The following is a 25,283-nucleotide window of genomic DNA, read 5'->3' as shown; positions in this document are numbered from 1 at the left end:
TGGGGTGAAGATGGGGAGATAAAACAGTAAAAAAAGCAGAAGAGGAGAGAAAAACCCAAACAATTCTCCCTAATACCTGTAGACTAAGATTAGAGTGTGTGTTACTGCTGGGTGCTTCTGGTAGAACTGGAAAGGAAGCTCTGTGGTGGGCAAATGCAACAAACTTTATCTGACAGGGGAATTTACATTTAAAGCCCAAACAGTGAAAGCTTGATTATGGCAGGAGTTTGAAGGCTCATATTCTTTCCAAAACATTTATTGGCTTAAGATTTATTTGCAAAGCTTTTTTAATAACCCTGTAAAGTTCTTAGCTGTAATAATGTTTTTTTAATTTCTGAGCTTCAGCTTCAAATGGAAGAGGATTTTTTAAACATTTCTGAAATTGGTCTTTGTCTTTATTCCTGTACATTAAGTGGATTAAGAGAATTTCTGATTTGAAGAGAATTATTTGTATTTCTTGTCTAAATGACCACTCTTAGTGGCAAACATCTCGGGTTTTTTGTGTAATTGTTTTTCCATGTTTCATGCTGTAAGGAGTGATGATGGAATGAATGGGTAGGCTTGTTTTTTAGCAGAGGTGTGTAATAATCAAAATATTGACAGTGAAATTGTACCACTGTTTTGTTTCATAGACTGTGCTGCAACCTTTTGAAATGCTTTTTAGTCACATCAATGCAAAGTGTCACTTCTCAGTGGCATCTCTTTGGTTGTTCTTGGCTTTCTTTTGGGCTGTGGCAGTTAATACAGAAACCACTGTGATAAATGTTTCAGTTCAGTGCAGGAGATGTTTCCCAATGTTAAATTTCAACATGCATTGTGTTGCTCAATGCATTTTTTCAGTGAAGTCTGTTCAGGAGGCAGCACAGGACTTACTGTGTTAATTGTTGTACGCAGTACACTGAACAAAATATGAAAACAAAAGGAAATGCAAATCTTTTCTCATTTGCTATTTAATCTGAAAACATGGTTATGTAAATACAGGATGTTAAATATGTTAAATACAGGATGCAGGTATGAGCACCTCAGGATAGGGACCACTTTTGGAAGGTATTAATAGTGTCCATTTGCTTCTATTTTGCCTATGAATAAAGAAAAAATAAATCATATCATAAACTGGGTTCTTTGTCTTAAAACAGTATAAAATTACTTCTTCTAGAAGCTTGGTAGACTGCATAGCTTTTTAAAGTGTCTCATAATGTACAGTCAAAACCTGTGATTAGAACAAGAGAGTTAGTCTCAATACTCAATTTGTGGTTAGTCTTATCAGCCACTACCAAGTTACTTGTTTGCTATATTACTTAAACATCTGTGGGTTTGCATGATTGCGGAAGTAGTATAAAACTGAAATTATTAACACTAAGTTGGAATTTTCATCCTGGTTCAATTATTTATTTCTTAACTTTTTTTTTTCAGATTTAAGATAAGGAGGAGATTTGAGAACATATACTAATAATTTGCACAATTAATTTTTAAAGTTTTCCTGAATGAAAATGTTCTGTGTTCTACCTCATAGTTTGTTTTTGTAGAACTGTACAATTAAAGCTTGCATACCAATGTAAAAGAACCCATTTTGCAACAATTATTTTCAACAAGGGGTTTTTTACATTTGGAAATTTAAAACTTCATAGCTTTGAATTGATAATCATGTAGAAAAAAAAATTACAGCACCTCAAAGGAAAAAAAAAAGACTGTTCAGTATACAGTATGGGCTGTAGCTAAGAAATTACTCTCTTCTGAAAAGTATTGCTTCCATTTAGCCTTGCTAGTATTTCATAAATAACATTAACCTTTTCTCAGTAAAATCCTGCTAGTACTCTAATAGTGGGCAAAACTAGTTGTAAATGAGGTAATTAAAAAAAGACATTGAATACAAAGTGGTCCTGTAGCCGCTGATAACTTTGTGCTTTCACCTAAAGAAGGAATCAGTCAAGAAGGTCAGCAATCTCTGTAGAACTACTGAAGAATTTTTTCACTTTAGATTCTTGCAGTCTGGTTTCATCCATAACAAATGTAAATGATCAGGTAGATGGCTTGGTCTGAGTTTAGTTTTCCTCACATAATGTGACTCTCTGTAGAGAGGGGATGTCTGAAACAGAATCTCTGACATTCTGGAGAAACTACTGGGTGGAATTATTCCATGATGGGGAAAGATGGAATTTTCTGCCCCAAGGAAGATGACTCCTACTCCATCTGCAGATTTGCAGCTGTGGAACAGATTTGGGGCCAGTGTAGCAGAGGAGGGCCTGGGAGCATCCAAGCCAGCAGAGCCTGAACTGCACTGAAGCACCAGGAGAAAGGGGGAGCTGGTCACTCTCAGAGACTCCTGGCCCCATGTGCCATCTTGACCTCTTCTCTCTTGAGGTTTGTGCTTGCCTGGACCTCAGGTTCAGCCACGTTGCCAACTGTTACAGCTTGTCTGGCCTCAGGCCATTACCCATGGCTGCTCTTCCACATGAGGATCAGCACCATTTCAGGAGAGATCTGGAAAACATGAAACATGACTGCAGTGTGGCTCCAGAGGCAGCTCAAGGGCACAGGGGCTCAGCTGGTGAGCTCCCTCCTGCTGGTAAGGTTGAGGAGACAAGAAAGTGACTGGGAGTAGCCAGGAGGATGAGCAGGAAATCATGGAAACCAAGGCAATAATCTCTGTGATAAGAAGGCTGGCTGGGTGGATGAGGGAAGAACCATGGATACAGCTTACCTTGACTTCAGTAAAGCTTTTGACACAGCCTTCTGCAACATCCTCGTAGGTAAACTGCAGAGTACAGAGTAGATGGGCAGCTTGGTTGAAAAGTGGCTAAACTCTTCAGGCTCAGTGAGTTGGGGTCAGCAACATGAAGTTTTGCTGGAGGACCATCAGTAGTGATTTAACCTGGTATAAAAACTGGGGCCAGCACAAATTCAGGGCTGTCCTGGGTGCTGGGACAGAGTGTGCTCCCAGCAAGTTTGCTTGCTTAAAACTGGAAGGAGTGCTTGATACACCTGATAGTTGTACTGCTGTTTGGAGGGACCTTGACAAGCTGGAGATATGTGCCAACAGGAATCTCATGAAGTTCAGCAAATGGGAATGTAAAATCTTGTGCATAGAGAGGAATAACCCTTTCTCCCATGTCAGACTGGGGGCTGATTGGCTGGAAAGCAGTTTGCTGAAGAAGATATAGACTGATCAGTTGGACAGAAAGGAGAAGTCAGAAACATGCATTTATGGCAAAGAAGGCCAACAGCATCCTGGGCTGCCTTAGGAGAAACGTTGCCAGCTGGTTGAGGGCGATTTTCAATTCTGCACAGCACTGGTGAGGCACATCTGGAGTGCAGTGTGGGGATCCCCAGTACAGCAGAGACAGGGACATGCTGGAATTAAGTCCAGTGGAGGGCCACAAAAATAATGAAGGTACTAGACATACCTCATAACATCATGTTCCAGCCCCTAAATCATCTTCATGATGCCCAGGATAGCCTGAGCCCTGTTTGTGGCAGGGGTATGGTGCTCATGTAGATTCTGCACTAGGCCCCATGATTTGTGTTGCCTTTTGTTCTGGAATATCTGGTTGTTACATCTCACTTTTTTCCTTGAAAGGATAATGATTTTCTTTTTCCCTGCTTAATTGTTTGTTACAGGTAGGCCTGGTAATATTGTTCATAGGTAATATTGTTGAACTATTTGCTACCATTAATAAAGTATATTAAATAATATACAGTATTCCTTATATGAGTTAAGCTATTATGTCTTATCTTTACTGGAAGTATTCACAAAGGAAAGGAAATCACTAATTAAACTATTAATAGATCCTTTGTAAAAGAATGGTATGTGCTATTTTTAAAAAATAAAGTGAAGTTAGGGTGATGATTCTCGTCTGTTTCTGAAAATATACAACATTTGTTCTTGCAGAGGTTTGTTGTTTTGTTTTAGCATTTAGCTGAACTGCTACAATTAGTTTCTTAACTGAGGAATATCAAAATCCTTTTCTCATGCAGTTATACTTTGAGTGAGTTGGATTTGGAAACATGGTGGTAACTGGGTTTGGGTTTATGTGTTGCTTAAATACTCTGGTAACTTCTGTGAAGTTAATTGAAATCATTCAGTGATGAGAGAATTAAGGGAACTCAGGTCTGTTGGTTTTGTTATGTAGAATTAGAATATTATAGGATCAAAAAAGATGTTTTAAATTAGTTTCTAATGCCAGCAATCTTGAAACAGAATAGGTACCTTTATACAGCATAATATTCTACAAAGATTTTCAATGAAGAAAGTATGCATGACCTAGCAATGAGTTATCCCTTTTAATTATTTCTGAGGATTTTTTTCTCTTTGATACTTAATCCTGTTGATACCTTTCTTCTTTATCGGTGATAGAATGAACTTGTGCCTTGAAAACAGCCTCTTATGTTTGAAAGTTGTTATCACATCTTCCTGCCACCTTCTTAATCCCAATTCTTCATTCTTTCTGTTGGCTGTGTCTTCTAGATCTCTTATTTTCCTGGTCTCACGTGGGATTCTTTTTCAGTTTATTGTAATTTGCAAATTCATGTTAAGAGAGGTCTATGGTGACTCCAGAAATATTTCTCCAGAAAATAGAACCACATTCATTATTCTATATGGATTGTACGGAGTAGATCCTGTGTATTTGTGTCTATTGGAGGTGTATATTTCTATGAGGAATGGATAAGAGAATGGTGGAACTTCTTATAACTTTTAAAAAATGTGTCTAAAAATACTTAAGAATGGAAGAGAGTTGTTTTGTTTGTTTAAGAAAATCCTGGAAACTGGTTAATTCTCCACTGACCAGAATCTGTAACAATTGAGTTTATTTCTTCAGTGTTACTAATTCTGAGCTGCTTTTCTTTTTTTTTTTTTTCTGTCATCCCCAATTGACAGCTTTTGGAAATTAACTGGACTGGACTGACCAATCTTCTGGATGTTCCAGGACTGAAGTGAGTATACCTAAAGCAGTGTTTGATATATCTGCACCCCAGTAAAGCCCAGAAAATCTCAAGACCATCAATTGAATAGTTTCTAGGTTAGATGACTCTGAGCAGTTCTCTCGTAATGTAGAGTTATATGAAATTGCTCAATTTGCAGAAGGTAGTGACTTCACCACAAGTCAAAGTATGCCAAAAATATATCTAGTAGGTCTTGTTAAAAATACTTTGAAAATGTAATTTATAATGTACTTCTTTTAGTGTTTTCAGCCTTTTCAGAATCTTGTGAATTTCCTATCTGCCATCTCCTATGATCAGAGCCTTCCTTTCATGCCAGTGGGTTTATGACATCTTGGTTCTTGGCTTTGTATGCCAATCCATCTCTATTTGCTTGTGTAAAGGTAGTGAGAAATACCTTAAGACTATTCAAACTAAATAAAGTTTCTAATATCTTCAAGTGTTTACTTTTAAAGCTTTCAGTTTATTATCTGAAGATCAAGTGGAGTACCAAAATATTGACTGTATATAGCTGTAAAATAGCTTAGTTTATTCAGAGTTTTTCCTAATACCACATGATAAAATCCCAAATTAAAAAGCATCAATAGAGGTGCAAATTAGGCTGCTTTCAATCATTATAAACCTGATAAATTTAAATCCATTATTATATTCATATTTATCAGGTTTTAATAGTTACCCAGGGACTTTTTGATATGGAGACAATGGCAAAGGAAATAATGGTGGATCTGATACACACTTGGATTTTGTGACTACTCCTTTTATTAGATCCCATACTCTCAAGAGTTTGCTGATTCTAGGATTATTTTTTATTGTTTCAAAACAGGAGTTTGAATTTAGGTATTAAATTAATCCCTTAGTAATCAATTGCATGACTGAAGTGAGTTTTGCTTCCCTTAGACACGTGAAGCCATTGCATGGAATCCCAGCTGAACAGTTTGAAATTAGAACTTGCATTAAGTAGGTTAATGGCTCCAAGAATTGCTCATGTTTCAAGCCTGTCTCTGAGGAGAGAGGTTTTCTTGATGAGTGAGAGAAAATGGCTTCCAAAATACAGCTCCTGAGTAATAATTCCCCTTTTTGATACAACATGACTGAATTTACATTTAGCACTTAACTTTACTAGGCTCCTGAGACTCACATCCTGCTACATATTTGCCTGACTGCAAACATAAAACCTCAGATGTAAACAAAGTCTAGCTAAATATCTCAAGTTTATGGTTTCCAGAGCAACCAAACTTGGCCACATATGCACAAACCAGTGCCACCTAGACGTGGTATAGTTTCTATAGTAACTGTAACTGGGGTGACTCATGCTCTGCCTTGCCAAGGGGTTTCTTTAGTGCTGTATTTGTTTTTCTTATCTGTATAGATAAGTTGTGTATTTTGGTCTGACAATTTGACATATTGTAGTTGTTATAAACAATGATGAACAAGAGATTGCTGCCACCACAGGTACCTTTATAATCCTGTGGCTGTTGGCTGCACACTGAACTGCTTATTTGTACTCTGTCTGCAAATGTCTTCTGCTAATTGAATTTCAGCATTAGCTGCTGGAAGCTTCCCTGTCAGCTGTTAACAATTTTTTCATTGCTTTTCCTATATGACTCCACAAGGAGAAGGACACACAAGTAATTCATATTCCATCATTAGTATAGCTTGTGGAGAAGGAATTAAAATCTCTGTGTGAGGAGGAGCCAGGCTGTGAGAATACTCAAGTGCTTTCAGGGGAGATGTGGATGATGGGAAGATGTTTGGGTGGCTTGAGATATTGTGAAAACACTCAATGCAGTCAGAATTTTGCTGTCTCTGCAGTATGAATAAAGATAGCACAGGAAAAATAAACAGCTAATAAAAATTGATAAAAATTAAGTAGAGCTAAGTAGAGAGCAATACAAAAGAGTAGGCAACTAACAGTTATTTTTCTTCAATGAAATTGAGCTTTTGAAGACAGTCTAATAAACTAAATGAAACATTCTACACTTCTTTCCTTTCTTGGACTGAAAAAATAGTTGTACATAGAATCATTGACTAAAGTTTTATGATCTTAGGAAGCTGGCTTTTAATATTGCATCAACATAAGCATTTATATTAATGCATCTTTCTCTGTTGCTTGCAGTGTTTTGTCTCTGTTTTCCATAGATCAAACCACTTACTTTAGATAACAAAAAATGCAAAAGATTGTCATTTTTGCCTTGTATTCATGAAGAATGCTTTGCATCTAGGTTCACCCCACCTGGCTAACACTAGATGAGATTTAAACAGCTTGAAAACATTGTGTTGTTTTAGAATTCATTTAATTCATTAGTTAGTTGCATACTATCTTCAGTGTTTTTTTTTCAGCTCCCTATTTAAATTTAGGGTATCTGCTACCTTCTAGGAGTCCAGTTTCTCTGTGTAAGACTTGGTGAAACTTCATTAATACAGCCTCATTTTTCTCAGGTGTTTTTTGTGAAATTCAAGTAGTAATGTTGGGATAAAATCATGAGACTGACCTCTGGAATCAGTTAGGGTTTGGCTCTGGCATAAAGGATTGTGAGTCCTCCCAGTGCTTGGGCTGTGTTTTAAGGAGATCTGCTGTAGCTGTATTTGAATCTGGACCTTATGCTAGTCCAGAGGAGATTTATTTATGCCTGTGGTCACATAAAGTTTGTGATCTTAGGGAAGCACCAGAGAAGAGCAGGGCAAACTCTGGTACCATTGCTTTTGTTGCACAGCTCCTTTGCTTTCTGTCAGTTGGTTTTCTCATTAGTCATCTGGTCTTAAGGGACTGAGCATAAAGGCAGAGCTTTCTCTTTTTGCCAAGTAGGGACACTAAGAAAAGCAAGAACAAAAAAACTTACCTGGTCTCTATAGTAGAGTTTTGTCATTAGACTTGAATTTTGAAAAGTGTGATTGTTGCTTGTGTAGTTATCATCACTTCAGCTTGGGTTTGGTTTTTCTTTTAATGTTAAGACTGGTTGAGATGTTTATCTTCAATTTTTTGTCACCTCTTGACAAAATAATGAATTCTGTTTTCTTTCAGAGCATAACTGAAAGCAAGATGTTTGGCAAAATGAAACTTTAAAGTTTGAAAAGCAATATGTTAAAATGATAGCTAAGCGAAGCTACTCTTCAGAAAACGTATTCATCTTAAGATTTACTGAAACTGAATTTCTTAGGGTTAACATAGAATTACAACCTCTAAAAATGTGATTGGATAAGCTCTGCATGAAAGGGAGGGCAAGGAAGACTCTTTAGGGCACATGTGCATTAACTCAGAAGTTGAGAGGAAACATTTTTCCTCTGAGCAATATCTTGACATTATCCACTGTTTCTTCTTTCTAACCAGAAGCCTGCACAGACCTGTCCATTGATTTTGATGCAGCCCTGAGCTCCTTCTGTTCCTGTTGTTCTGAGTACCATTACAAAGTCAGCCATGTTCCATCATGTATTGTAGTTACCTGGATTTCCAGTGGAAGTGGACAGCCAAGGGCTTGCAGGCTGCTCAGGTTTCAAATCTCTGGCATGAAAATCAGTGTGCATTTTTAGTGGGCCAGGTTGTATTTAATGGGTTTGTTCTGCTGCCCATCTCTAGCATAATGTTAATTGCTCACCACTACATTTTCTTTCCAAATGAAACTGTAACACATATCATGTTTCACTGCAGCTTTTGTGTTTTTATATGCTAGCTCCTGAGTCAGAGCTATTCCCAGCTTCAGATTCAGTCCTAGAAAACTTCACAAGGTGCTCACACAGAAGTGCTTCATCCAAAAAATGTTCAAAGTAATCAAACATTATCTGCATCTTGATTTCACAAAGACTGTAAAAAGGAATCATGGAATTTATTTAGGGTGAGAAATCACAGCCCCACCAGCTTTAGTGAGAATGTCCCTCTGCAGTTCAGAGTATCTCAAGTATTGCTGTAATGATCTCTCTGAAGCTTTGTGCATCCTCCTGGGATGTCCTGGCTGCTTGTGTTCTGTGTTCTGCCTGTGTAGGCAGTGTGTGCATCCAGTGCTGTTGCTCTGACAGTGATTTGTTGTCAGTTCAGACCTGAGCTGGGTGACCTTGTAGCTTAGGAAATGGTTCTCTTCCCTGTGTTTGTGGAGGGGTGTGGGGTTGGGTTTTATGTGATTCATTACCAGTGTGGTTGCACTGCCACTCCCTTTTCACTGAACAAAACCAGTTTTGCTTCCCTAGGCTACGTTTTACTGTGTTTTACACATTGTGTTCTGTGTGTCTGTGGTTTAAGTGATGGTCCTCCCTGCTCAAGAGGACAAGTGGTTTCATAACAATACAGGAAGGGGTAGCCAAACTTGCAAGGACAGATAAAACATTATTGAAGTACAAAAGTAATTAAACAGTTACATCTGCTTCGTTGTATGCATTAGAGGCAAGAGCACTTATGCAATTCCTTTTTACCCAGGCTGCTTTCAAAAGGCAAGGGTGAGGGGAAAATTTGGCTGTGGCAGGGAAATGGGAGCTTTATATTCATCCCTGTGGTTTCTGCTGTTCAGTGTCAGCTGCTTCCACCTGGTGGCCGTTTGGGCAAGAATCCTTTATTTTAATTTTATAAACCAGATGTGTCTTCTGCTCTCCCAGGCAGGCAAATATTTTCTCCATTTAGGTTGTTAAGCAGCTAAAGAAATATTTTTTTGAAGTAACTGAGGATTCTTTTCTCCAACAGTGGCTTATCAGATACAATAATATTGGATATCATCTCCAACTACTTGGTCCTTCCAAATAGAATTACAGTCCCCCTGGTCAGTGAAGTGCAGATTGCTCAGCTGAGGTTTCCTATACCAAAGGTAAGCAGGTTTCTGTTAACAGCAATAACTGGGCATTTAGTTTCTTCTGTAGTAACTGTTCAAAGCAATCTGGAGGAATTTTAAAATACAGTTACTGCACTGGTACAAGTTGCTGTGAATTCAAGCACTGATAACAACTGATTTAATTTATAAACAATTTCTGGGAAGTTAATGTTTCAAAAGAACATCAAAAAACGATTTCTTTTTTTATTCTTTTTTTTTTTAATCCTAAACTTATTACTTTTACAATCACTAGATTCCTACAATCTAGTTTAACTGCATAGATAAAAAAAAAGTAGCATGTGTTTATATGATCATGGAAAATTACTATTAATGTGCTTCACTAAACAGTTGTTGCTATTTTTTGCTACTCACTCCCAGAAACCTGATATTTCTTGATGTAACTGGCATGTTTCTGATGGCTGATGACAGTTTTTCTTTTCAGGAGTCTCTTGAGTGCTAGGTCTGTTGAGTGTGTGGATCATCACTGATATCTTCTATTTACAGTATGTCCAAAATAAGTTTCATGTTAAGGAAATGGCAATGGAAATTATAAAACATCTTTGTGTAAATTGTGATGACATGGAAGCTTTCAGATTACTATACAAACTCATCTTTTCCTTTTTCAGGGTGTTCTAAGGATACACTTTATTGAAGCTCAGGATCTAGAGGGGAAAGATACTTATCTAAAAGGGATTGTCAAAGGAAAGTCAGATCCTTATGGAATCATCCGTGTGGGCAACCAAATTTTCCAAAGCAAAGTCATCAAAGAAAATCTCAATCCAAAATGGAATGAAGTTTATGAGGTATAACCAGTGAAAATACTTTGTTGTGTGTTCTTCTTTACGGAAGAAACAAAAGAAGAAATATCCTCTTTCTTTTGTTAAAGAGGTTGTTTTGGGGGGGTCCTTAAGGAGCTTCTTCATGTCTTCCTTTAGTAGCCCAAAGTTCTGTAACAAAACAGAAATTCTCCCTTTGTTTATATATTGGGATTTTTTTGTCTAGACTGAACATCAGTAATTCTGAAAAAGTAATTTGGGCTTTTAGAGCCAACATTGAGAAATTTTACCTGAAAAGCTCTTAAAATTGCTCTACTCGTTAAATTACAATTTTTTAAAGCATTTTCTTCCTAATGTATTTTATTGTACAAAGGTACTGCAGCTCAGTGTTTTACTGTTATTACGCCATTTACCCAAGCTGGTCACTTTTACTGATAATGCCCTCTCAATGAACTTCCAGGCCTTAGTGTATGAACATCCAGGACAGGAGCTAGAGATTGAGCTCTTTGATGAAGATCCAGATAAAGATGACTTCCTGGGGAGGTAAATGTTATAGAGAATATGTTTGTAGGTATTGGAAAGAGATTAAATATTGTAATTTTTCTTCAGTTATTATTTTTATTTTATTGCAGTTGTTCTGCTATCTAATTGTATTTATAAACAAATTATCTTGGTAGTAAGGAATTCCATTACTATTTCATGTGTAAATACATTTATGTGCAAATGTGCTTGGGTGTGTATATACACATCTATATGTTTACATCTTTTCTGAAAAAAACAGGTGAGTATTGTGTATTGTGGGTACCCAGAATTGTGTCCTAGCTTCTTTAATGTCTGTGAGCTAGCTAAGTCTTTATTCTTTCTTCAGGCAAAGTTAATATAATTTTATAACTCTGTATCTTCTTTATCTGCATAGCTTCTAAATGACTGTCTCAAGTTTGTTTTTCCTCTTAAGAGCTGATCTTAACTATTTGATTAAAGAAAAATTTTACTGTAATGCTTTTACAAACATGACCCACTCTTTGACTCCATAGGCCATAGGTGTGTTTACTCATAAACATTTCAGGGGTTTAGCCAGCTTCTTTCTCCAGTAATTTGTCACCTTTATTTCTTGAAGAGTTTTGGAACTTCCTATTGTTGTTTTCCATACAGAGTAGAGCTCCCTTGCCTTTCCAGCTCCTTCTCTCTTAACAGGAGAAACAGTAGCTACTTCTCATTAAAATTAAGAAGTAGGCAGTAGAAAAGTTTCTTTTTCTTTGCACTTCCCTAATCTTACACTGAAGTGATGGGAGGAGGAAGTGACCTAATGTGTACATCAGTACTAATAAAATAAAAAGCCAGAGAAATGTTCATGCACTGGCATGCAGATGTCTGCTCTGTTTAGTTTTTAGCAGATTCATCCCCTGCTACATTTTTAGCTTGTATGAACTGGAATTCTCCCAGACACTGCCTAAGCATGAATTTGGTCATGGGTGCTGTTGCCAGTGGGTAGTTTGGATGTGCTCTCTGTTTTGAGAGTTGGGTCATACATATGTGAGTTATATTGTGCCAGTTGTCCTCATGGTTACAAAATGGGCTCTAGTGTAGGCATTTTCCTGAAACCCTGCACTCCTCTTTGCTCAGCCATTTCCTTCCCTGCTCCTTCTTTTCTTAGGTGCTAAAAGAATAATATTCTGCCCTTTTGATCTCAGTGGTGGATACTCAGCAAGCACAGGGTGGTGCTTGAGTTCTGCGCTAGATTTTTGTTTCTTGACTAAAATACTACTTCTTTTTCTCCATTTTTCTAGTTTGATGATTGATTTAATTGAAGTTGAAAAGGAGCGTCTTCTAGATGAGGTAATGGAGTTCAGTCAGTTTTGGTTTAACAAGACCCATATGTTGTACATGTTGTTGTTCTTGGATTATTTTTTCCTGGGCATAGTTCCTGTATGTGCAAGAATAATCTTAATGCTGTAGAAATAGATGCCCTGATGATCAGTACAGTGGTTTAAGAGCTATCTAAATTGGTCAAATCTGAAAAATAATGATATTCTTTGTTGGTCTTGAGGTTTTAAGGTTACTGCTATGGAAATGCAAAAAATAGTAACTTAGATATTTGGTGAGACGTTTTTTTGCAAGACAATAGTTAGACTGATGGACTGACAAATTTTTGTCCTATATGTAAGAGAGATTTTATAAGAACCTTTTGCAGGGTTTATCCTTACAGAACTTTAAGAATTTTCTTGGTATTTTAAAGATGCTTTTTTATATAATGTATAATGTTTGTCTGGGTAGTTTGATCATTCTGTGTTGTAATACTTTATGCAAAATACAACATTTTAATGGATCAGATCTTTTCAGGTTATGTGGACTTCAGCTTTGAGAGACTCTTAGCAGACTTTAGTGCTTCCTAAATGTCCTGAAGAACTAATTGCAATCATGTATTTGTTTGCCAGATTATTTCACATTATTTTGCTTAATTTTCAGTGGTTTACTTTGGATGAAGTGTCCAAAGGAAAGTTGCATTTAAAATTGGAATGGCTCACATTGATGCCAACTGCTGACAATCTAGACAAGGTATTAAAGGAACACATTACTTTCCTTCTAATCTTAATTATTTTGGGGTGATTTTGTTGTGACTTTTTTGTTTATTTGTTTAGTATGTAACCAGATCTCTAGCTACTGTGAATTTGGAGAAACCTGTAGCTTTATTCCAAACGGTCTGTCTTGAGAAATCTCAAACCAGTCATAAGTGTCAATGGTTTAAATGAGATTTTCAAATGCTTTTGCGGTTCTCTTTTTTCTCTTAATGTTACTGTTTGAGAATATCTGCTGACATTTCTTTAGTCTGGGAGATGAAGATGGATATGATACTACAATCTGTCCAATCTAAAAAATAAGTAGGAAATGGGGTGCAAATTTCCGTGCAAATGGTTTTGAAATGTCTGTATGAGTCTTGAAAACTTACTTTTTATGCATCATGCTCTGAATTTGTGAATGCTTGATTTTTGGGAGATTTTTTTTTTTCTTTGTTTTTTTTTTTTTCCCAGAAATGAGACAGAAATAGTAATACTTGGTTTCCAGGAAGGCTTACAGTGTGTTTTTGTTTTAGGTGCTAACAAGCATTAGAGCTGATAAAGACCAAGCTAATGATGGGCTTTCTTCTGCATTGCTTATTCTGTATTTGGACTCAGCAAGAAATCTGCCTGTAAGTTATGTTCTCATGGATAGCCTCCTGTCACAGAGTCTCTTGGGTACTCCCAGCATGTCTTGCTTGGTAGTGTGACACTGCTTTACTAACACACATTGTGCCATCTTCTCTATAATTCCTCTCCTTTCAAGACGTGTAATGTAAGGTCCACTTTTTTTTAGTAGCATAGTATTTAGCTATATATTTAATAAAACATTATTCTTTAATCACTGTGGTTTTTCTTTAAAGAATGCTCCTTTCCTGGACTTGAAAGGCTGCATGTTTTTATTACAAGATGTTTTCCGTACATGATGTGGGATTAGCATGAGGAATTTCAAGGACTAAATGGGAAACAACCCACTTCCATAAGTTCAGGTGAACTTTCTTGCTTGGGCTTAGGGTATTGCTGGAGATTTAAAGGTACTGAAGTCCTCACCATGAAATCAGTCCTGTGCAGTTGATGTTACAGTGCCAGAATATTTGTGTGAGATTTCTATCAGATTGTTTTTTGCAGGGTGATTTATTTGCTTGTGCAAAACATAAAAATAAACCATGTTCTCTCTATGGATTTATCCTATGGGACTGTGAAATAACTTGTTTTGGAGTTTCTTTCAGGTTAGTAAAGTACTGTTCCTGGTTGTAATTGATAGCAGTAATAAAGTTAACCCTACCATAAGGAGATACATGAAACTTAACTGAGTTTTGCTGGTTTTCAGCATTGCCATTAGATGAGAGGTTCTGGAAGTGATGACTAAAATATTAATAAGAGAATACAGTTTTGAAGGTTTGGATTTTTTTGCATGCATTTTGCAGATTTGTCTGCTGAAATTTAGGTTAAAATTAAGTTAAATCCTAGTGGTAACAAGTGAAACCTCAGTAGCCCAAACAATTTACATGACTGACTAGTGATTTCATGTCTGTTCCAGGGTGTATAGAGCAGAGTTTGGAAGTGCTATTTCTAGGCTATTTTAAAAGCTAAAAAGACTCATTTGGAATAGAGTTGGAATCCTCATGTTTCCTTTTTAACCTCACTGTATATTGAATTCAGGCAAAATCTGTAACTTAGCAGAAAAAAAAATAGAATTGCTACAGTAGAGAGTAAGCAGGAACAGAATAGAATTATGGTGTGCTTAGCATCAGTTTCAGAGTACTGCAACAGATAGAAAAAGTCTGTCTGCCATCTGTTTTGTGTACTAGATTCAGTTGAACCAATTTATGTATCTTCTTGTTCAACTACTGAATTTTACTGAAACAGCCACAAAGTTAATGTTTGGTAAAATACACTAAAGCCTCTTGCTTAAAATAAGTGGTGTAAAGTTCTCTCCTACACCAGTTCCAGTCTTTTCCACATAGCTCTGATTCTCTGTTACATTCTCCAGCAAATACTGAGGCTTAGTCATAAATTATTTTTTTTTGTTTTAAACAAATATTCTCTAACATTGTCTGTTTTAAACAAACTTTCTCTAACATTGTCTCCTTCCTTTGGAAAGATGAGGTTGCAAGTCTCAACTTCTGCCTATTTTTGCAGACAGTATTTTAATTTCAGTGCATTTAATCAGTAGATCTCTAAACTTTAGGGCACATAAAGGGGGAGTTGTTTGCACAAAGCAGATAAATTAGGAAATTTGGGAACAGCATCCCGAATTTCCTATTGCTGCATCTGATATTCTGTCTACAGTACAAGAATTATTGCCTGGGTGGGTGGAGAATGATGGTCATAGTGTGGGACCTGTTTAATCCTCTTACATTTTTCTTCCTCTGCCAGCCCAGAAAAGCAGTTGCAACAAATGACTAAATATTTATCTTTAAGTAATTTTCTTTCCAGTGTTGTAAAGAATATAATAGAAAGTAACATAGAACAATTGCAGATTCCATGTACAACTTTACTACAAAAGAATAATACGATACTGTGTTAAATCAAATTTTCCAAAACCAGAGACCAAAAGGCTTCATAGTTATGTCAAATAGGGGGAAATGCCACAGGAATACGTTTTTTATGCAGGAGAACTGAAAAGTTCATGGAGCTTCTACATGAGCTGCTGTTAATTGTAGTAAATAGAGCTTTTTTTATGGCCATAGGATTCTAATATGGAGCAATATTTACAAGACTAAACATGAAATTTGTTGGTTTCTCATGTCTTGCTCATGTTCAGTGGTAGGAGTTATGTAGAGAAATAGCAAATTAATCTCTTGGACTGCTTGTATTTATGGAGAAGAGAGAATTTAAAGAGAATGGGTAAAATTACACTGACCCTTAATAGTTTGAAGACTTTTGTGCACCACTTTAACGTTACAGTGAAAAATTTTTACAAGAATAATTACTTTTATTACCTTGAAAATTGCCTTAAGTGAATGCTTATCACTGGTACATTTTAGGTCATGCCTTCAGCCTTGTTTTGTTGGAGTTATAGTGTTGAGTTACCACAACACAGGCCTTTCTTTTGCATCATAGTTGTGAGTTTCTGGCACACTGGGATGATTGATCTGGAAAAGAAATAGAAATGGTGTACAAGGCTGGTCTCTAAGTTAGTAAACATTAGTTGGATCTGCCATATAAATCTGAACTACCAAGAGTGAGCCTGGAAAGTGGGTTAATATATTTGAATAATTAATAAAAAAAAAATTCAAAAAGCATTCCACCTTGCTAGGCTACAGAAAGTCATTTAATGGATGAAACTATTTGTAATGAGAAATATTTACTTTTTGTTTCTTGCTGTTTTCTTTGGAATCCTTTGACTATTTTCCTTAACTTTTCTGTGTAGTAAAGCTGCTTATGCATTCATTCTGCCACAATCCCATCACTCTGCTTTCTCCTTCCATTTCCATCTTCCTAAGAGTATCTACGAGGGAAACTTTGGGTGTGGATACTTAAAAGAGAGGAGAGCATCTGGACTAGTCTTTTGTGAAAACACTACCTCACTCTATAGAGCACTATTTGTGAGTTCTCTGGTATTGTTTGTATTGTACCTTTTCTCTGCCAGAGTGTGGATTAGTGCTACTAAAGCCACTCACTCTAGTGGAATGAGAGCATGCAATTTGTTTTCCTGCATGGTTTCAACAAGTGTGCATTGTTTTTGTGCTATTTTTATTGCATTTTAAAGGCTACTTAAATTTCATTGATCAGCATATCATTGGGTAAGTAATTAACCATTTTTGATAAAACCCAAGATAAGTTTGTTGTAAAAGCTCTTTACATTTAACTTAAATTGCTGATTCATTGAGAAATAAAATGAATACTGTACTAGCACACTATGTGCTGGTTAATTGTTGGCTTTTATTGCAAAGAAATTAAAATAATAAATATTGCAACCGATAGTTTCTTCAAAAGGTGACACACTCAATGTTTGTAAGAACTTGCAGCCTCTCCACACTGGTCCAAGTTGTTTTGAAAATGGGTGCAGTTCTTTGTGCTTCCCAGACTATAAATTCCCTTGTAAATTCTATCTCACTCCATGATGCTCCTTGTTTTGCAAATTCCCAACCTCCTTTTCTTTTTTGGAAATTAGTCTGTAGTTGGGAGAATCCAGGCTAGGGTGAACTAACAAGTAATACTTTTTTCTTGAATTTAAGGTTACAAAGCTATTAAAAACTGATGAGCCTCTGAGTATCTTACACTTAAATCTGGAAGTACAACCTTGGTATCTTTAAAAAGACTGAGAATCTGTTCAGAATAAGTATCTTTTTGCCAGAGAGAAGTGGGTTTGTCTTTGGAGATTGTGCAGATAAATTTTAACTGGCTGGCCACATCATAATCCTTGATTTTAAAACACCTTTCCAAAGCCCAGAAAAATCCTGTTAGTTTCTCTGTAGAGGTTAATTTTAAAGTGTCTAAAAAGTTATAACCTTTCTATAATCTTCTTAAAAATTAATGAATGAGAAAGGCCATTTATAACCTACAGTTCCATCATCTTGGTGTTAAAAATGTTAAGGAGTTGCTGTTTCTTTTAGTTATACAAATATCAGATACATTTTTAAATTAATTGTTATTTTAAAAAAATCAAAATGCTGGATTAAGGATGTAGCCCTGATGGTTTTTGTCGATCTTAGGATCTTTATGTTAAGACAGGTTGTCTGTACAGAGCATTTATTTAGAAATCAGACAAAACTTTCCAAATCCTTGAGTTGATTTGTGAGGCAGAGTGGAACAGCAGCTGTTCAAAGAAAGCTGGAACATGGAATGTGGAACATGAGTTACTGGGAACATAAGTGTTAAAAAGGGAGCTCACTTCCTATGGGAAGAGAAAAATTCTGAGTGATCTCTGTTCCTTTCTAGATAGTTTATTCACTGCTGCAAATCTAGGTTTGTGACACCAAGACATTCACCCATGTAAATCTGATTTAGCTGAAGTTAAAAGAATTGTGTTAATTTCCAAAAGTAACATGAGTTTTATGATAATCAATAGTTTGTAACAGTTTTGGTGTCTGTGTAATTTATACATTATCCATATTTTAAATGAGCTCTTACAGGTAGTGGCTGTTTTCTGGTTATTTGGTGAGGATGCACTCAGAGATAGCCCAAGCAACACTTAGTGAGTCTAAAGAAGTAATGAGTCATTCTCGAAAGCATATGGAATCAGGGCTGGCTGAATAACAAACCACTTTGTTACTTGTATAATTTATGGGTTTGTTATGAGGATTTACTGCAAATGTCAATGGCTGCTAGAGAATTCCACTGTGCCATTATCAGTGTATTTCTTGGATAACTCATCCTCTTTTCCTGTTGCTGCAGAGACACTCAGAACCATACCAAGACTATTTTGTCACCCAAAGCAAGACTTTCCCTTTTTATATTGAGTATCCCCTTTCCTCCTCCGAGTCTCCTTCCTCCCAGCCTTTCAGCCACCATCTTCATGGACCTGCAGCTTCTTCCCTTGAAACCTGAGGCCTGGCTTAAACATATTTGCCCCAACTGATGTCCCTCTTGGCCTACCTTGCTATGATTCCAGAGGAATTGAGATATGCTCAATATCCAAGAGGCAGTGGTTGCCTGCCCTTATCTATGATCACATAGGTTTGGTTTTGACTTCTAAAATCCCTTGAAATAATAATATAGGAAGGGAAAGATTTTTATTGAATATGCAGGTGAAAATGGGAAGGAAAAATAGTCCAGTAAGTTGAGTTGCAGTTTAAGATTCAAAATAATTTTGGCGAATTGTAGATGCCATCTGAAAAAATGAGATACTTCTCTGTAGAGGACAGTCATTGCATCCTTATAAATGTGGGAAGGAAATAGAAAGAGATTTGAAAAGAGATCTTTCTACAGAAAGAGATTTGTAGTCATTCTGTGTCATATTGTTATGAAAGAAAACACTGTGATCTATGTAGAAAAGAGGAGTGCAGCCTGTGAGAAGCATGGCCTAATCCTTTTCTTCTCTTAGCCATTACCAGGGCCCTGATCTTGGCTGTAGCAATTTAAGGTCTGGAGCACAGCACTGATGATGGGAGAGACAGCAACCACGGCTAGCAGAGAAAGGGACTTCAGCCCCAGGAAATAAATCATGGAACCACAGAAGGGTTTGGCTTGGAAGGGACCTTAAAGATCATCTCCTTCCAACCCCTGTGCCATGGGCAGGGACACCTTGCACTAGATCAGGTGCCTCAAAAGCTCCATTCAACCTGGCCTTGAACATTTCCAGGGATGGGGAATCCACAATTGCTGCAAACAAAGTGACACTTTTATCTTTGTCAGAAAACAGGGAACAGTGCTTCAACTCTAGCAAAGAATGTACCTGTTGAGCATTTAAGAATTTCCTAATGAAAAACAGTTAAGCATAAGTTTCAATGAGGAATAATTAGTTTCAATTAGTTTCAACTAGGGATAGTGGGCAGTCTCCATCTTTGACGCTCTGTAAATACAGTACTAAGTTCCTAATGTATCAGATAAATAACTGTGGACAATTCCATGATTTTATTTTGAGAAATATAATGTTCAAGAAAAATACCCCAAAAAATAGTCAAACCTTATTTCTGGTTCTCTCAAGTTTAAGTTAGACATGATGTTCCTTGCTTGTCTAGATTGCTTCCAACTCAAAATATTCTGTGATTTTGTCCTGGATATTGTATGTTTATTCTGAAATAGAAATTTTCAAGCAGGATGCCAGGAATCTTTGGAATATTTTGGCCAACTGGAATATATGACATCCCAAAAGAAACTGCAAAATAATATTTCTGCATAAAGCTTAAATCTCTTCAAATTTTAGTCACTTAGATTTTAATTTCAGAAAGCATTTCTTTTGGCAAAGCATTAATACCAGTTCCAGTTCATAAACCAGAATATTTTAAAAGGCCATTATGCAATTATTTATTGCCACAATCTATAGCTTCTAAAAAAGAATTATTCCTTGAAACAAAAATGTGCCTCTAAAGAAAAAGCCAGCCATAAGTACAGTAACTTGAAGTCTGTTTTGTTTCCAAATTTTATTTTCTGAAATGATTTCTTATTAATTGAACGCAATTTTTTCTAGACATTATTGTGTCACTTAAAGAACAGTATATTAATCTTAAAATAAAATTCTGAAATTTCCATATTTAATGGAAAGCAGTGAGTTAACCAGTTTAAATTCCTATTTTTAGTGTATTTGCATGTCTTCATTCAACTGAATAAAGTAGCAGACCTTCATTCTAGTTAGCATACAGTGTTTACATCACTTTTCTGAAGAGGCTTAAAGAAATTTGACGTTTATAATGATATAAATCCCTATCAATTCGATGTTGTAATTTCTCCCATAAAAGGACTCCTTTCCATAATTACTTGACTTATCATCAGAGAAGCTTCTGGGTTGTGAAAATATGCTCAAACAAATTCTGAAAGGATCATTTAAGAAGGCAGTTCATAGGGCATCAGGCATTAAATAAAAATATTTTGTGAATTATCTCTATTAAGGTAAAAAAAATGAGCAGAGAAATACAAGCAGACGGAAATTGGGTATATTAGTTTTAAAGCAGAATAAAAATATCCAGAGGAGAAGAGGAAAAAAAATTTGTCAGACTTTTTTGTTGGTGGTGGTCCTTTTTTGGTGGTGGTCCTTCATTGTCTTGTTTTGTTTGAAAGATGTTGTTGTTTTTTGTTGTATTTTTTAGGTTGATTTTTTCCCCCTGCTTTGTCCTATGTTGTCATGTCATAATTAATTAACCTAGTGAAATTGCTTCATTGCATGTCTTATTAACCCTTCCTATGTTCATTCTCTCCTGACTTAAAAGAATAATCCATTAGAATTTAACCCTGATGGCTTGAAGAAGGCTGCTGTTCAGAAAGCCCTGAAGGTAACATTAATATAGTCATCCATTTAAGGTCACAAAAGTAATTGGAAATGCACGAATGCCTGCAACACTCTGCTTCCAACACTGGATGGGATTTCTATTGCCAGATACATATTTAGTGTAATTCTGTTTCACTTGAATTTGATTTCAAGAAGCCAGTGTCAGGATGTTGTTAAAATTCTATGGTCTGTGGTAATTTGAACTCTAGATCAGATTGGTGGAGTGCAGGCTGCTTGAGAAGACTGGGGAAAAGTGCTGGGAACTGATTTGTAGTAGTAACTAAAGAATGAAGCTGACATGAAAGCTAAGACATCTTCCACATACTCAGTGATACCTTATCACTCAGCTCTGAATGGCTGGTTTGCAATAATCTTGTTCCTGCTAGATGTTTTTAGTAGGTTTTACATCTTTTATATGACTGCTGAAGAAATTTAGGCCAGCTTTTTGGTAGGCAAACTTGGAAAGGGCTAATGTTCAGCTGGAGGAACTTGAAAAGGGACAGACTTTAATAGGCCATCAACAAGTCTGTCAGTACCTGGTGTTAGAGGTGCATTATATGTGTGTGCACATTGCTCCCTGCTTAATTGGAATTAAAATGATTCCTATTTACATATCAGCATAAGTGACAGGGTCTTTTGTCAACTCCTGTAGTTTCATCATTTTATGAAAAAAGTTTCAGGCAGCATTTTGTGGACAAAGAAATATTAAGATAATGTTACCTACCATTTTAAAACACCATCAGTTGCAGTGCAATATGGCTTTCTTTCTGTCCTGTAAACCTTTGTATTCAGCTTTATTTGAGAGCTAAATATTTTTTATTAAAAATTATAAAAAAAGAAAGGCAGCATTCATCCAAGAAAGGAGTGCTTTAGCTTTATTTCTAAAGGAAAGTATGGTTCTAAGCAGTATGTCACATTAAAGTTGAGAATTATTAGTGGAAGTATGTTGTGCAAAATGTAAGTTCAGATCAAAAAATATTTCTAAACTATGCACTTTCTTAATTTAAAAATACAAAATATTTGAATCGCTTGGTTGTAATTGTGACCTTACATGCATTAAGAAGATTTTAACTAACTTTCTGTTGATATACCTGATTTTCCTACAGGGTAGAACTCAAAGTAACCGTGTATCCTACATTTTCTAGTCTTTTTAAACTGCATTAACACCTGCTTGAGATGATTAACTTTCATGTCTAAATTTTCTTTCTGAATTGAATTTTTGTTAGATTAAATTGAAATTAATGAAAGAAACATATAGTTGGAATGTTCCTTTGCATATATAATTTGTTTCTAAACTGCTGTTTGTTTTCACAGTTTGATGTAATGCTATACAGCTGGTGAGCAAGGCTCAGATATGGCAGATGGTTGATTCTCTAATAAAGAGTATTTGGTAAACTGTAGAAATATCCCTCACATACATTATAGTACATATTCTTTCTCCCCCAAACTGAAAAGTAGGGAACATCAGTGTTGGATACCACATCCAATTTAACAGTTCTACAGCACTGTATATAAAGTTCCTGAGTTTGTGCTTTCTTCATATCTTCCATCTGCATGCAATATTCATTTTGCAGTTTTAACTATGCTTCATTAGCTTTGGGGATTGTAATGCTCATTAAAAGATAAGAATTTGCATCTTACCAGTTTCATTTAAAGAAAATGGAAATGAGTCTAAAACTCCTGCTTATTAGTAGCATTTTACTTCAGCATATTCAGGTAGTTGGATGCCTTCATGTTGATGTGTTCACCAGCTACTCGCCCGTCTGCCATTCCAGCCAGCTGAATAAAACACTGAGAATAATAGGGAAGCATGTAGTAGAATGCATATGATTTGTATTTTTAAGATGCAAACATTTAAGTTTCAGAGGGGAGGGGTTTCGCTCTATTCTGAAGGCAAAGTTTTTGCTTTTTCTTTACCAGTCAGGAAAGAAAATGAACAGCAATCCCAACCCACTTGTTTTGCTGTCGGTTGGACACAAGGCACAGGAGAGTAAGGTGAGTTCCTACTCTAGGCTTGGCTCTGTCTTCACATCTTTGGTAGGTCTGTGAGCTTGGCATTTGGCTACTGAGCCATGGTGCATAAACACAAACTGAGCTGCCACCAGAACTGAAATTGGCAACAAGCAGCCAAGGATTACAATTTGTGACCTAAAACCACCTTACCAACTAAACCATGGCACAAAGGGCCACATCCAGTATTTCTTAAACACCTCCAGGGATGTTGGCTCCACCACCTCCCTGGGCAGCACATTCCAGTGCCCAGTCACTATTTCTGTGAAGAATTTTTTTCTAGTGTCTGGCCTAAACTTGCCCTGGTGCAGTTTAAGACTGTGTCCTCTTGTCCTGTCGGTGGTTGCCTGGGAGAAGAGGCTGACCCCTCCTGGCTACAGCGTCTCTTCAGGGAGATTCCTGCCAGGGAGTTGTAGAGGGCAATAAGGGTCCCCCTGAGCCTCCTCCAGACTAAACAACCCCAGCTCCCTCAGCTGTTCCTCATCAGACTTGTTCTCTAGACCCTTCCCGAGCCTTGCTGCCCTTTTCTGCACACAAATAAAATGGCAAAATGAAAAATGTGCTCATCTCTTGACACCACCTCTATTAGACAAACTGTTTGATAATTTGTGCACTTCCTTTTTTCTTAACTTCAGATTAGATACAAGACCAATGAACCAGTGTGGGAGGAAAATTTTACTTTCTTTGTACACAATCCCAAAAGACAAGATCTTGAAGTTGAGGTATGTGTCCCACTCTCTTCAGATACCTTTCTTTTCTAAGATATTGCAGCAGTAAAAGTCACACACTAAAGGCTGTTATGAAATGAAACTAAATGCAATATGAACATGATTAAAGCTATACTTAAAGTATTTTTGTTTTTAGACCAGGCAATGAAATGTTTATTTACATTTACTACTAAAAGGAAGAAAGACTATAACCAGGCTCTCACGTGAATAACATAGTTAATGGTTGTCTTTTCAAATTTTAAAAGAATCCAAAAGTAAATTTGATGTACCAGTTTGGAACTGGGAATCTTTTGTCTCTCACACCAAGGAAGTATTCACTTTATTCAAATACTGTATTCCTTTACACTGTTGATTGTCCTTTACATAGTTCTAAGAGACTGAAGTCTAAATGAGTGAGGACTGTCTTAATCACTCTTCCTCTAATAGCTGTGGGAATTAATTTTCACACAGACAGTTTGGAAACCCTGTAGTTATTTTGTTCAAAGGTCTGGTAGATGTAGATGTGGTGGTGGTTACTTTTCTGTCTTACTTTTGCTGTAGAAGGTAAAGTTGAAGAAATGAGGCATTGAGTATATTTGTTTTTTTCCTCCTTCAATGTAAAGTAATCTTAAAATCAGGGAAACTTGGTTTAAGAACAAACTACTTTCAATATTGTTTCTATTTTTTATTTTTAAATAAAAATGTAATTTCTTTATTTGAATTCTTACAAAGCAGATGATACAAAGTGACTTAATTTCTGTGTTCCTTCAGGTGAGGGATGAGCAACACCAGTGTTCTTTGGGGAACTTCAAGCTGCCTCTAAGCCAGTTGCTAGAGAGTGAAGATTTAACTATGCATCAGCGATTCCAGCTGAGCAACTCTGGTCCCAACAGCACTATAAACATGAAGATTGCACTCAGGGTACTCTAAAACCTTTCCCATTGTAAACATCTGAAAGCATATTTAGGGCTGTGGTGACTCCTGGTCTGCCAGCTTTTGAAGAAGCCAGTACATTTCCTTTGATGTCACCTGCCAAGTGTCCTTGGTTGTGCAGAGCTATCAGTACACAGAGATAGCCTCTAATTTAAGCAAATTCCATTTGAAAACTGTACAATGCTCAAAATGAAACGATAGTCACCTGCATTAATCAAAAACAAGGTCTTCTGTGGTTTTAGGTTTGGAAATCATGTTTGGAATCTGAATTCCTTCAAATCCTTTTTGAACCCACTGGGCTACAGATCAGTGAAAGAGCCTCCATCTAGAAATGGAACTGAGGTTTTGATGGTTTTAAAAAGTAAAGTGTATAAGGAAAGGAAGTACCTGCATAGTACTGGAAAAATTCAAACCAGCCTTCAGACATGTTGGAGTTTTTAAAACAAAACTTGCAACCTGCAAGTTAGTTTGTCTTTTTTCTCGATCTAAATTACTTAGTTTAATAAGGTACTATACCTCTTTGCAAACACTGTCACACTTCTCCTATTTTTCTTTCTAAAGCACTTTGTTGCTTATGTGTCATTAATAAATTAAAGCAACTTATAATAGAGAAAGTAAGAACAATTAATGAGAAAAATTTGTGATGTAAAATTAAATTTCAAAGAGTAGAAGAAAAAATTACAGAATATCTTTCCAGATGG

General features: G+C 36.4%; 1 protein-coding gene across 2 annotated transcripts in view; it reads left to right on the top strand.

Moving 5' to 3' along the window:
• ESYT2 (extended synaptotagmin 2) overlaps positions 1-25,283 on the top strand; it is an 80,529-nt gene that overhangs the window by 45,989 nt on the left and 9,257 nt on the right. Inside the window, exons 7-17 of one of the 2 annotated variants that reach the window (XM_030971337.1) lie at positions 4,877-4,932; positions 9,605-9,725; positions 10,355-10,531; positions 10,965-11,047; positions 12,292-12,340; positions 12,971-13,060; positions 13,596-13,691; positions 16,509-16,610; positions 22,853-22,927; positions 23,578-23,664; positions 24,421-24,570. In XM_030971337.1, the coding sequence (XP_030827197.1) occupies positions 4,877-4,932; positions 9,605-9,725; positions 10,355-10,531; positions 10,965-11,047; positions 12,292-12,340; positions 12,971-13,060; positions 13,596-13,691; positions 16,509-16,610; positions 22,853-22,927; positions 23,578-23,664; positions 24,421-24,570 (1,086 nt within the window). The remainder of the gene's footprint in view (positions 1-4,876; positions 4,933-9,604; positions 9,726-10,354; positions 10,532-10,964; positions 11,048-12,291; positions 12,341-12,970; positions 13,061-13,595; positions 13,692-16,508; positions 16,611-22,852; positions 22,928-23,577; positions 23,665-24,420; positions 24,571-25,283) is intronic. The other variant, XM_030971336.1, reaches the window with a different exon arrangement.

This window comes from Camarhynchus parvulus, chromosome 2 (assembly GCF_901933205.1).
Source record: "Camarhynchus parvulus chromosome 2, STF_HiC, whole genome shotgun sequence".
Classification (NCBI taxonomy): domain Eukaryota; kingdom Metazoa; phylum Chordata; class Aves; order Passeriformes; family Thraupidae; genus Camarhynchus; species Camarhynchus parvulus.
This window is presented reverse-complemented; position numbering and strand designations above follow the sequence as displayed.